The 13,540-nt window shown below is 36.3% G+C and overlaps 1 protein-coding gene across 1 annotated transcript; it reads left to right on the top strand.

Annotated features, from left to right (window-relative positions):
* The first annotated feature begins 48 nt into the window (after positions 1–48).
* Positions 49–8,378, top strand: LOC307159472 (uncharacterized protein). Its single transcript, XM_079872876.1, has 4 exons — positions 49–1,990; positions 2,411–2,496; positions 5,832–6,251; positions 6,489–8,378. The coding sequence occupies exons 2-4, from the start codon at positions 2,457–2,459 to the stop codon at positions 6,593–6,595; spliced, it is 567 nt and encodes a 188-aa protein (XP_079729002.1). The 5' UTR covers positions 49–1,990; positions 2,411–2,456; the 3' UTR covers positions 6,596–8,378.
* The last annotated feature ends 5,162 nt before the right edge of the window (positions 8,379–13,540 follow it).

Below are 13,540 nucleotides of genomic sequence, written 5' to 3'. Positions count from 1 at the left end.
CCAACATGTTAGAATAACCTGGGCTGTATTGTTAATCGCACTATTTGAGGGGACAGTCGTTTGTAGTTGTTTCCGAAACCATGGTGGGCGTAATCGAGTGCACTCATTCAATCCTACAATGCACAATATAACGAGTGTACAACCGATGTACGCTCAACAATAGATAAGTAGATACCAGTGCCACTCCAAACACGTCGGCGCACCCGCCATCTTGGAACAGTCAAGTATGTCGTCACCCACAGTAAGAATCAATGATGCTACAACATTGCGCAGCTTCTGGTTGTGAATCTGCCGAAATTTAAATTCCCGAAGGAAGACGCGTGATAAACTTTAACAGTTGAGAAAGTGCCGGTTTGTGTTTTATATGTATTAACGCAATATTACAGGTTTTATACTATGGTAACTTTTTAATGTGTCAGCTGACGCCTTCGATTAGCAAAATCATCAGATATAGATATGCATGCATGCCTCTTAACTACGGTTGCAGACGCACAGTCAACTTGCACTCCAATGTTCTGTTCAAGGACCGATCTTTGACCCTTCCAATATGGCGGACAGCTTAGACTGCCACTAATGAGAAATCTATGTATACTGTATATATCTATGTCGCACGCCGAATGAATTAGGCCTACCGTGTTTGACCAGAAGATGGCGCACGCAGCTGAATCATATCCATCCATTTTCCAACAGCATACAGGTATAAATTCCTTTTTAATTGATAATTGAATTGTTTAGTTAAGGGTTATACATAGTTTACATGATCGAGTTCAATATAAATCTTTATATCTTATGGAGCTGCCTGTTTGCTAAGTTTCAAATGATTATTAATAAACAGCAAGCATTTAAAACTCACTCCAGCGCACCCAGTGTCCGAATTCACTCACTCGTTTTCATTCATTCACTCCTTCAAGTGAACTATATTAGTGGAGTAATGTAGGGAATAGTGAATGAGGGTATAGCCTAGTGAGTGATTTCGAACACAAATATGAATCTCTTCATTTGAATTGTTATTAGCAGGATACACATTCATTTATTTATGAACATTTGATCCTAAAGTTAACAAATTAAGCGTAGCCTACTATCTGCAATTAAAGTGAACAAAAAATAAATTGTGCATTAAACAAGCAAGCCATCCCTAGATTTAAAGGATTAGTTCACTTCACTCCATAATTAAATTTCCTGACAATTTACTCACCGCCATCCAAGACATGTCTTTCTTTCTTCAGTCAAAAAGAAATTAAGTTTTTTTGGACCTTCAACCCGTTGGTCCCCGTTGAAGTCCCCTATATGGAGAAAGATCCTGGAATGTTTTCCTCAAAAGCCTCAATTTCTTTTCGACTGAAGAAAGAAAGACATGAACATCTTGAAGGACATGGGGGTGAGTAAATGATCCGGAAATTTGAATTCTGGAGTGAACAAATCCTTTAAGCAAACAAAATTCACAGCATCTCCTGATATGGTCTGAGAGTTGGTGACTAAAAAAAACTGCCATAAAAGACTCGCAAAGGGAGCTCTTAATTTCTTGTTTACAGCGACATCTGCTGGTAGACATTTGATTTGAACATTGGCAAGCGCGCAATTTCTTAAATCTGCTGCGTCATCATTTGCGCGCTCTCATCTACGACTGACTAAATTCCCACGGACCAAATATAGCATACGAGCATTGCGGGATTCTTTTAGGTCTTACCACATCCTTATTAATGTCTGAAAATGTGTTTACAATAATAGCCAAGACATAGCCTGCATGCCAGTTTAAAGCGATGTAAGAGGGTCCCCACTTATTTTAACACAGGGGAAAATATCGAACAAGACAATCACAGCTTTAGTCAGAGTCAAGGTTAATCGCCCCAAGGAGAGTTTTCGGTTGACCGTCATTCGTGCATGCGGCTTCCTCAGCAGCATCAGCATCTCCATCGACTCTCATCTTTTAGGAGACTAGAGTGCTTTGACTTGCAAGACGAGGAAACGGCCAGAAAATATCGGCTTGGAGGTAACATTGTCCTTTAGCTATATGACAGTCTGCATTTGCCTGTGTTTTCAGATGCCCTATCGATTATTTCAGTAAATAAAAAAATCTGACCTAAACTGTCCTTGAACAGATATGGGTTGGGTCGGTATGCTATGCGGTATTCGGTAATTCATCACCTGCGATTTAACCCGACGTAATTTGTTACTTGTGTAGGCCTAGGCTACTCATAATTTGAATAGACCAAATCTCTTTGAAAGCTGTATGGGTGATATATATATATATATATATATATATATATATATATATCCTAATATTGAAATATCAGTCTGTCACCTAAAACTGTGGGCCACATAATGACCTTTAAATCTCTCTCGGGTTCTTTATTTAATGTCTCGTAAGTAGCCTAAGATATATGTCCAACATGTTTTTTTTTTTCTACAGTTATTCGGAGACGGAAATTGAATTTGGTCCCTGCATAGAAGAGGCAATGACGTCGTATCCATCACTAGCAGCTTGTTTTGTTTCATGTAAGTAACATGTTTTAATTGTAGCGAGATAATTAAGACAATAAAGACAGGTGGAAGGACACTTATTCTTCCTAAGACTTTACAAGTATTCTTAAAAGAACAGAACGTTTATTTACTTATATGAGATGGTTTGAGCTTCTCAAAAAAAAACAAAAAAAAACTGGCACACTGCATGGCCATTTATATTTAAATAAATTAAATTTATATAGATTATTACTTGTGATGTTAATCCTTTAAAGGCAGCATGAAAAGAAAATTCCCCCTATCTATTTTCTAAATGCATGGTATTGGTCTTATTGTGAATGATTCATCCATGTCCTTTTAATTTTTTAATAACTTAAGTTATTTTTATTTTTTATAATTTAATTTTTTTTTATTTAAATTTATAATAACTTCTCTCAGGTAACGTATTCTGGACTTGTCCAATCATTTAGCCTGGTTATACTCTGCCCCTTTCTTAGAAATGCCTGCAAGCTTACATTCAGATCTGCCTCCACGTCCCCATCTTACATTTTTTAAAATCCGTTTCACTTAGATATAGGCTACCCGAAAATACAAGAAAAGAAAAAAAAATCTGTTTCTACTTCTGTTTCATTGTGACTAACAATTTTAAAAACTACATTTAAAAGTATTCATACTCAATATTGCCATCATCATTTTATTTTCCCAGGCATGGACACAAATAACTCTAGCAGCCTTTTTTTTTTTTTTTAGAAGAAAAAATCAACATGTAGTAGGAAATCAAGATAGGCTACCTGAGCCAAACATCCCAAGGTCAGAGAGTGCAGTACAATACTGAGCAAACGAACCAGGTCCAATTTCCCTTCCTGACATGTGCTTCTCCAAAAATATTTTGCATGTAAAAGACAGTCGGTGCGGTTCACAATTCTGAATTGTGCTCATAACACTTTTTATGTCTGCACTGTATATAGTAAAAATGCATTTACAATAGGCTGCATATATATATCAGGGTTATGTTTAGGAGGGAGGGAATCAATGAAGGTAGGCAGAGATGAGGATCCAAGAGCAGGGGAGTTTAATCAAACAAACAAACAAACAATAATGAACATAAAGCTGGAACAAAATAAAACTGGGAGACAAAGACCACGAGGAACAGCAAACATCTAACAACTGACAGAGAACAAGTGAAACACACTTAAGGATCTATTTATACACGGGGCAAATAAGCATAACAAGTAAAAAGGCACACCTGGGGAAGCCCCCGATTATACTTCAAGCGAACGAACTGATGTGACATAATTTCGAACAAAATCAGGCCAAAACTAACTTCGTTTGGATTTCGTTTTGAGAGTTCTAAAACAGCGTGTCAAAGCGGACTTCCCGAAAAGTTTGATCTGGTAAACACCTCTGTACTCCAATTGGTCCATTGCGATTACGTAATATGTAGGTGTGCGTGGAGGCTCTGCCTTCTTTCACGTGGAAATCTTCTCCAGTTCATTTCTCTTCACAGGTCCGTTGAGATCAGACGTGAGCCGCGAATGAAAACACTAGAGAGCTGCTCTATAGTAGAAAATGAAGCTGTACTTCTGATGAAACGAGACACTGACACTGTTTTTCATGTTTTAAGTAAAGCATGGTAAAGCTGCTAGATTTTAAGTAACTACTAGACTTTGCTGAATTGCAGAGCTCGTGCGAACATATCCACATTGCTATGACCAGATGCTTTTCTTATGCTTTATTAAAAAAATGCTTGCTATTCTCTTAATTTTGTTTTGTGTTAATTTTGTTATTGAGAGGAAAGCGCGCAGCACATATTTACATTCAAATAAACGCCGCTCTCAGCTGTGTGGGCAGCTTCAGATGTTTGATAACAGTATATCGCTGCTCACGTATTTCGAAGAACTTCGCCGTGAGTATATTGGGGCCTTAAAGGTCCCGTTATATGCCCCTTTTCACAAGATGTAAAATAAGTCTCTGATGTCCCCAGAGTGTGTATGTGAAGTTTGAGCTCAAAATACCCAACAGATCATTTTTTACAGCATGTTTAAATTGACATTTTTTGGGGCTCAGAAAAACGAGCTGTTTCAGTGTGTGCCCTTTAAATGCAAATGAGCTGCTGCTGGACGACACAGGGGGCGGAGCTTCATGAGCTCGCGCTCAGTCTGTCAGGAAAAATTCATCTCACGGAATGATGATAATATCAGAAACTCTCAGTAAGGGCGTTCATTTCGAGTCGGACAATAATGCCTACAGAGTCAGAGTGCTGTATAGAGATGAAACAGGTATGGTTTAGTAGTTTAATTACGGTTATTATAACGTATTTGTCATCTGCTTGTAGGCTATGTAGGCTATCCATTATTTATTAATAGCCTACAAGTCTGCTGTCTGAATGATGATCAAACATGTACTGATGAGTTTAATAAAGTTTATTGTACATCACACAAAAGATGAAGCGTCAGTTTTACTTCAGAAAATCACCGTAAGAGCTGAGTAAACAGTAAGTTATAAGAAGTGCGCAAGTAGCCAGTAGAGTTGAGGGAGCATTCCTGTGGGCGGAGGTTAGTCAAGAAACGGTTCTAGTGACATCATTAAAGAAGGAAGTAGAGGGATGTAGTCCAATCGAGCCGTTTTTTGTAGTCAACTTCTGTTAAATAAAATATCTCACTTGGCATTGAACTTTGAGCTTTATAATTTTACAGATATTATTTGTGCTCTAACAGCAACATTACACACTAACTAAAGTTTGAAACATGGGATCACGCAGAACGGGACCTTTAATCAACAGGGAAAACTACGAAACTACAAACATGGCCACAGGAAGGAACACAAAAACACTTCAACATAAAAGTCCATAAAAAACAGGCACACCGGAATCGTGACACTGTCGTTGTTCATTGTTTGAGTTGTTATCCTGGTAGTTGGTTTGCACTGTTTCTAGATAATTTTCCTTTGTCTGTGTTCATTAGTTACCATGGTTTTAGATTTCCTTCACGTGTCACACCTGTTTAAATAGTTACCAAATTTTTTGTCTGGTGTTTTCCATGTAGCCCTCAGTTTGTTCAGTTTTTCCCTTTTGTGGTCTACGCTGCCACGTGTTGTTCCTCTAATCTTCTCAGTTGTGGATCATATTCTTTCTTTTTATTTAAAAATAAAAGTGCTGGAATTAGATCCCCTTCTCGTTTTTGCCTGACCTGCTGTGACACATAGACACATCTGAAATATATGTCTATAGGTATGCAGGGGCAGATAATTATTCTAATAAAACAACAAAATGCTCAAAATGCTTATTTTTGAAAAGGTCAACTGCTCCATGAACATTAGCAAAAGCCAAAATGACATTTTCTTATTTTAAAGTGGTTGTGCTTTTCTCCCAGTGGCATGTCTGTTATGTATGATGGGTGTGGCAGCTGCAACAGACCCATACCAGAAACCTGGCTTCTTGGACTTTGACTCCTGGTTTTGGAACACCCCTCGAGGGCCACAGATGTACTCCTGCCTTACCTACATAGAGAGAAACCTCAGAGTTGACTGTGAATTCCCAGAGACCCACAAGATCCCCGGGCCATTCTGCGAATTCAAACAGGATGGCCGACTCATGGGATCCACCTACCCAAACAACCCGGTCCACCTGATCCCAAATATTGAGACCCGACGCCGAGCCAATGTCTCCCTGGTGCCACCTAACATTTGTCGCCTCACCTGGATGCCTATGTCCGATGACCGTGCGTACACCTACACCTGCAGGGTTTATCAGGGCAACACCTGGAAGGAGAACAGCATGGCATTCCATCAAAGTGAGTTTATAACATGTCTTAGCAAGACCTCCTTAACATATGCTGCAAGACAACATTACCTGGGAGTTAGGCAAAGCCTGTTGAAGTTTAAATTAAAGGTGTTGTCCCAATGTCCCTGCTTGTGAGATTTTCTTCTTTCAAAATCTGGGGGCTTTCACAATCTATATGCTTTCATAATTTGTGTGTTCTTAAATCTTTGCTCTGTTGCTTAATTATCTGTCTCTCTCTTTCAAACAGGAAATCTTCTGGTGTGCTCTGGATTAAGCACATTTTTCCACACTGGACCATGGATTCTTGCAGTTGTGATATCACTACCTGTTTCTCTTGGGTTTCTGTCAGCATGACCAGCCCTACATCGAGCAACCGAAACCTCAAAGCCATTCTCACATTTAACTGCCTTTCACATTTTTATTTAAATTTTAGTTTTTTCTTACATGGTTACATTGATTTATTTATTTATTTGTTTTTGCTTTACAGTCCCATTTAAAGTTTCTGTGGAGATCACCGTCATTAGAATCCTGAATCTTCAGGATTCACTGAGAAAAGCATACGGACATGATCCACGTGACCCGTTCTAGTATATATGGCCAAAAGTTTGTTCAAAATTAAGATGCTACACTACCGTTCAAAGGTTTAGGGTCAGTAAGATCCTGAAAGAAATTAAAATTTGTATTCAGCAACAATTGATCATTAAACGGGATTAAAAGTGACAGTAAAGACATTTATGTTATAATGTAAAAAGATTTCGATTTTAAATAAATGCTGTTCTTTTGAAGACACTTTTTTGTGTCTTATTTTGTCTTCTTTTCCTAAGACACCTGCAAAAAAAAAAAAAAAAAAATGTTTTATCTCAGTTTCCATAAAAGTATGAAGCATCACAACTGTTTTCAACAATGATAATTATTAGAATGATTCCTGAAGGACAGTTGGAAATTCAGCTTTGCCATCACAAGAATAAATTAAATTGTAATATATTAAACCAGAAAACAGTTGTTTTAAATTCGAATAATATTTTACAATAGTACTGTTTTACTGCATTTTTTAATCAAATAAATGCAGAGACAAGAGACTTATTTAAGAAACATTTTAAAAATCCTTACGATTCAGAACATTTGAACAGTAGTGTACACTGTTTTAAAATACTTCAAACAAGACGTTTGTAACAGCAATTATTGCAACTGTTTAATGAAATGATCGTTTACAGTAAGATTAGTAATATTGATTGCTGAAGCCTGAGTTTATCAGGCATCCAAAATATGTATCACCTAAAGGATTCTCTGTTATATATTATTGTTTTGACACATGGCTAGGACCTTTATACAGTCTCCAAATATGTGCTTCCTTTAAGTCAAGTCATACAATAGCTCAAAAAGACACTTTTTATTGCTGACATTTTTGTAATATTTATAGAAATAATTGAGTGAAATCATTGTAAGAGTAAACTATAATCTCATTGATCGGTTGGCTGGTTAATCGATCCTTGCAATTTTTCCAATGCAAAATGCGTTATACTACTTTTTCATTGTCTTCGCACCTCTGTTTATCACCTGTATAAGGACAGCTCTGTCTGAAGGACATCACCACTGTTGACATATTATATTGCAGCACTCACACATGATGCAACTAAATATCCTGTACAACTCAAGGACTTTTTTCATTAACGTTTCAAGGGAAAGAATGATACAGGCTTGGTACAGAACACAAGTGCATAAGAATGAGACTATCAAGATTATATGACTAAGCATTTTGATGCACTCTTACAAGTATTTATGTCTTCCATTGCGCTAACCTGCACAGTGCAGCTGCTGTATGCACACGTTTAATTTGCTTTCACATGTTTAGCTGCTTTTCGCACATGCTTCCTTGCACTACCTTAAGTGCCTTAGGTTGACTTAAGGTATAATCTGATCTTTTGCAATGTAGTGCTTTTGTCTGTTTCATTTGGACCATAATGACTCCCAAAGGCTGAATAGCAAAATGATCAAGCAACATGCACATTTCACGCACTTATATTTGTGAGGAAAACCTTTGTCTTCCCTTCTTTCACTGTATCTCTTTCCAATGCTTTGTCTTATTTTTTGAAGGATCTATACTGAGAAATATCACAGAAAACAATAAAGGAATGCAGAGCGTAACCTGTGCAGATCTTTTTATTTATGTTGCATTCAAAACACTTTTTAGAATGTAAAAGTGCTGTTTTTTTTTTTTTTTTTTTTTTTTTTTATGAACGATTTCAATTATTCTGATAGCTTTTTCAGAAATGTAACAATATTTTGGAAGAAACAGAGATGCTGTAGATCAGAAACCCATTTTAGACCAGTTTTCAAACTTTTAATGCTGAGGACCCTGAAATATGGAGATACCCTTAAGAGGGATCACCTAACTACAAATAGTAAGCATGACATTAAAAATACTCCACCCGGTTTCAAGGACAAGGCTTGAGCTAGTCCCAGACTAAAATGCATGTTTAAAATGTTTAAACTGAAAGCAACTTGCACTGATACATCTTTAAACTAAGGCCTAATCCTGGCTTAATTTAAGCCCTGTCTGTGAAACCAGGCCCTTGTTTCCAAAATTAAATAATTGGGGTCCTTGTTCTGAAGCAAAAACAAGTTGTTAAAATATTATCTGGTAAATATTTATATTATGAAAATAATAAATTACATTTATAGCACTTGTCATAATAAATATAATGTGTTGTGGAAATTCTTTTCTCAACTTTAAATAATAATTGGAAGACAGCTGGAGATTTCAAAAGTTATAAAGATCTTTATTTCTTGCAAGAAATTGGCTGTTCACACATCAGTCAGAGTCTGATATGAGAAGGCGCTGACTTCTCCTTTTTGCCAAGCTTATATACCCTTAACACATCCTGGTCTGTCTCAAAAGATCGCCTTGGTTTACCTTAAAAGGCAACACGTCTTGTTCGAGATCTCTTCTAACATAAATTCTATCTAGACAGGACAATACCATGTCTGCAAAAATATACCATGTCTGCAAAAGTTTCCTGTTATTAGCTGCTGCTCGATTTCACACATTTTGCCTATCTCTATTTTCATCAAAGCTGCGCACATACTTTTCACACTTGAAGTACACAATAGGTCACTTTGAGTACTCATAGTCTCTTTGCTACCCAGAACATTTTGCCCCTGCAAGCCTATATGATTATATTTCTTTAAATGCTTATGAGTAAAAATAAATGTTCAACGTTAACAAGTTGCACACACCTAAATGTAAAAGAACACATCTAAATGTAAAATTTCCATTACAATCCACCCCATGTTCATTCAAAGAACATACACACAAATTTTGACATTTACTTCTCCTATAATCATAGTAATTTACAACAGGTAAATTTTCCCATGGTCATTTAATTTCTTAGTCAAACTCATGTTCGCTCTCGTTCTCGTATACCTCATCTTCAGGCACTGTAACCTCAACTTCATCTTCTTCCCAACATTCTAATTCTAGCAATCTAATTCTATTTTCAAAAAAAACTAATCATACCATAGTACATTGCCTTTTAACTTTGAATCAAGCTAAATTTTGAATCACATTGATCTATTAGGCCTTTAACAGGCTGATACTGCTGATTAACCATTTTTCTTAACCTTATTTTGCTAGCTTTTATTTCAAGTAGGCGATTGTTTTACTTAGTCAGATCTATTTAAGGATTTGTGTAATAAAATCTAACCAAAAAAATAATATAATCTTTTCATTTTTATCTTTAACACAAATATCAATAATTGTATTATCTTGTTTCAAACAATGTCAATTATTATTTTTTTTATTATTATTATATATTTTTTTAATTATCTCTCACCCAGCTGTTGCCATGAGAATAGCTTTAGCTGCTGATGTGCCATTTAATCATTAATTACCTATCTTCCTACAGTCCTATTTTCCCAGAATTAACTGATGGACATAACATGTCCTGCCTCTATTTGTTGGCAATACGGAATAATTTATAATGGATCCATTGATCCAGATCATTAAATCTGTAACTTCATTCTGAATTAAAAAAGCTTTTTAGAATTTTGGTTTGAGCAAATATTCTATTTCACTGAAATGTCTTAACTGTTTAGATTCATTTTAGTTTAAATTTAACATGTTTGGGTTACATTGTTCTTGGTCTAGGTTTTAACTTTGTGCTCCCTACATAATTATTTTTAATTCGTTGAAGACCTTTCTCAACAAAACAAGTCCATATTTCATTTATGGAAGCCTGGCTAAATTAGCAAGCACTGTTACTGTATTCCTAGATAGACTAGACCCGCAGTCACCTCTCAGATATCAAATACAGACATTACGTGAGCTTAGAATTATAAGGTTCTATCTCCACTTTTGGTCGAAATTGAGTTTTTGACATAATCTGATCCATTAGGTGTTTATTAATGCCTGTGTGGTGTTATTTAAAAAAAAAAAAAATTTGTTAGTAGTTATTAATAAAATAAAAAGGTTCCATCTCTCCATTGCCAGCTGGGATGTAAAAACTTTGATGCTCAATATCTCAGAACTACTCTAAACGGAGATAGAACCTTATAATTCTAAGCTCACGATTAGACAATACATGAAAGGAACATTTCAATAATCACACTGGTAACTTCTTTAACTAATAATATCCAGAAATTAAATATGTTTCCCTAAATCAATCTCCTTTTGAAAGTTTTTCTTTTGCTATTTTAACAAATGGAAACACCTAAAAAATATTTAATGTAGTCATTAATTAATCGCTATAGAAGTTTACCCAATTATCTACTCGGACCTAGTCCAGCAAAGTTACTTAGCCTCCCTTATTAGAGAACAACTATTACAACTATTATTTTTTTTTTTTTTTTTTTTTAGCCTCTATGATATCTGAATTAGGGTTCTAACCCCTTAAGTTTTCCTCAAAAAATAGTCCCTAGATTATTTTTATCTTTACAGTAATGTACCTATTTAGAGTCCTTATACTCTACAGAATTAAGACATTTTCCTCTTCTTAATTTACGAGTACCTGAATGTACCTATTAATTAAGTAATTGTTCAAATCATGAGATCTATATCAATTCTCAGTCGCACAGTTTGATTGAACTGAATAAAAACATCAATTAACATAACACACAATTAATTATTATGCTAAGCTTGAACCATTAGTTGGTCCACATCTTCCTCCAGATGTGTTGATCATCTCGTTGCCCCATGGACGTTCCATCTTCACCAGGGTGATTCTTTGCGAAACGTTGCAATGGGCTTATCCCACGTTGGCAAGGGAGGAAAAGTTACTAGCACTTCCTTTGTCCCTCACTTTACGCTTTGCGTTGTCGTTGGTGTCGGCGTTTGGGGTTGCTGAGGCTGGTTGGTGTAGTTTAAGTCGAGATGCTTGGACGGAGGTGTCACTGCACCCCAGATGGGACCTTGTTTGTGGAGTGAACCATTTCCTGGCTGCTTTCACCTGTGAATGGAGACCTTAAGTATTTTTGTTAATTACAACATCATGTATCATGTCGCCGGACTCATCTGCTTATCCGACCTGTCATCCTTTTTGATGAGACCTGTAAAATTTCATGTCAAACAGTGACAAGACAATACTTTATACATTTGGAACAGAATCAGTTCTGTTCGATGAGATCCATCATGACATCCTGTAAAAAGTTAAATATGGGGTAGACAGGACAAGCTTGCTTGCTCTCTGCCTTCCCAAAGTTATACGCTGCGCGTGTGGCATTGTTTATTTCTGCCACAACAATAACCCAGCTCAGGATAGTTAGCCAAAATCATCCATGGTTGTTATTTTGTTGGGTATATTTTCTTCCCTGTTGGGTCATATTTTAACCTGTTTAGATACAGCTGTTTTGATTGACATCATTTATGTCTCTGAACACCATAATTCACACACTCACTTTCACACACTCCACACACCCTTCTCTGGCCAGAGATTCATTCATTCATTCATTCATTCATGTCTGCCTTAGCAGTTTATGAACTGAATGGGGAACATATATTAGGAGTGGAATACCACCAAATCTGAACGGTAACAAAGTTCGACGACGACGGAAACTACTGAACGTAGACACACTGTGGCATTCCCCTTACGACAGTGTCTGAACGTTACGATATCAATTTTCAATTGTCCGATGCAGTCATCATATGTTTAAGTTTACACAGTGAACGTAAACCTAACTTTTCAAAATCAAATAGATGAAACACTTTAAAATAATTGTATAGACCTACAATTGCAGTTGAGAGAATCCGTTTTAATTTCTCAAATGCAATTTGTCATTCTTTGCACAATTTAAATTTTTCAAACTTTTTGTTGTTGCTCATAAGCTATTTAAAAGAAGATTTAGAAATCTTCACACAATCTTTGATCCATGGACAAAAATAAAAAACATTTCTATCTCGCTGATGATGACAGCATGTGATTTCAAATGTTTATAGTTAGAAAACATTGTTTCTATTGAATCCAGAAAATGACCTTTTAAATGAAATGGAGTGACCAATATTTTTGTCAACCCACAATTTATATTTAAAGTTGGTCACCCAATCTCATTCTCATATGCACAATGCACAAAAAAGTATCTTAGTTAAACATACAGTAAACCATTGACTCTTAGAATCTCATAGATCAAAACCGTTTTTCCACACTGTCTCCCAGGGATAACGGGATACAAATTCTAGACGCCTTCATATAAAAAGTATAATATTTAAACACGTTCAATTCATTTAGTACTATTTATTCATCACTTTTACAGTTCTGATTCCCTTAATATTTTCTCTTATAGTGACTGTTTGTAAACCCTGTGCTCTCAGATGGCCACACATTTTGTCAGCCACCAATCTTTTAGTCACACTTTCACAAAAAGCCCCATTCTCTCCACTCTGCAGTCTGTGGTTTAGCTAAAAAGATGTGAGGGACGGCCCCCTCCACATCATACAGTGATGCTTGGCTATCAGTCAATTCAACCTTCACAGCACACCATTTATCTGACCAAATGAACTCTGAGGTTTTTAGTTCCTCAATCTCTAGTTCAGACCATTTTTCAGCAAAAATTTCATCTGGCTCACTGCTAACATGACATGTGCAATGCAAATCACTTTCTTCCATGAAATCATGGTCAGGAGGCATCCTATTTGTGGCTTTGTTTTGCAGACCACACTGAGGAGTGCTCCATTCAAAAACATTTAATGTTTCAGTTGGCATTCGCACCATACTCATATCAGCAGTGAGGCCACTGTCACCACAATACAAGTTCAGCTTTAGTTTACGCATCAAATCTCTTCCCAGAAGATTACAAGGACAGGTATTA

The sequence above is a fragment of the Squalius cephalus genome, assembly GCF_949319135.1.
Source record: "Squalius cephalus genome assembly, chromosome: 5".
NCBI classification, from domain to species: Eukaryota; Metazoa; Chordata; class Actinopteri; order Cypriniformes; family Leuciscidae; genus Squalius; species Squalius cephalus.
This window is presented reverse-complemented; position numbering and strand designations above follow the sequence as displayed.

Excerpts from the sequence above, each read along its gene's own strand:
- LOC307159472 (XM_079872876.1), top strand. The coding sequence starts at position 2,457 with ATGACGTCGTATCCATCACTAGCAGCTTGTTTTGTTTCAT. Across the intron at positions 2,497-5,831 it reads AGCAGCTTGTTTTGTTTCAT|TGGCATGTCTGTTATGTATG; the intron begins GTAAGTAACATG and ends CTTTTCTCCCAG. Across the intron at positions 6,252-6,488 it reads CAGCATGGCATTCCATCAAA|GAAATCTTCTGGTGTGCTCT; the intron begins GTGAGTTTATAA and ends TCTTTCAAACAG.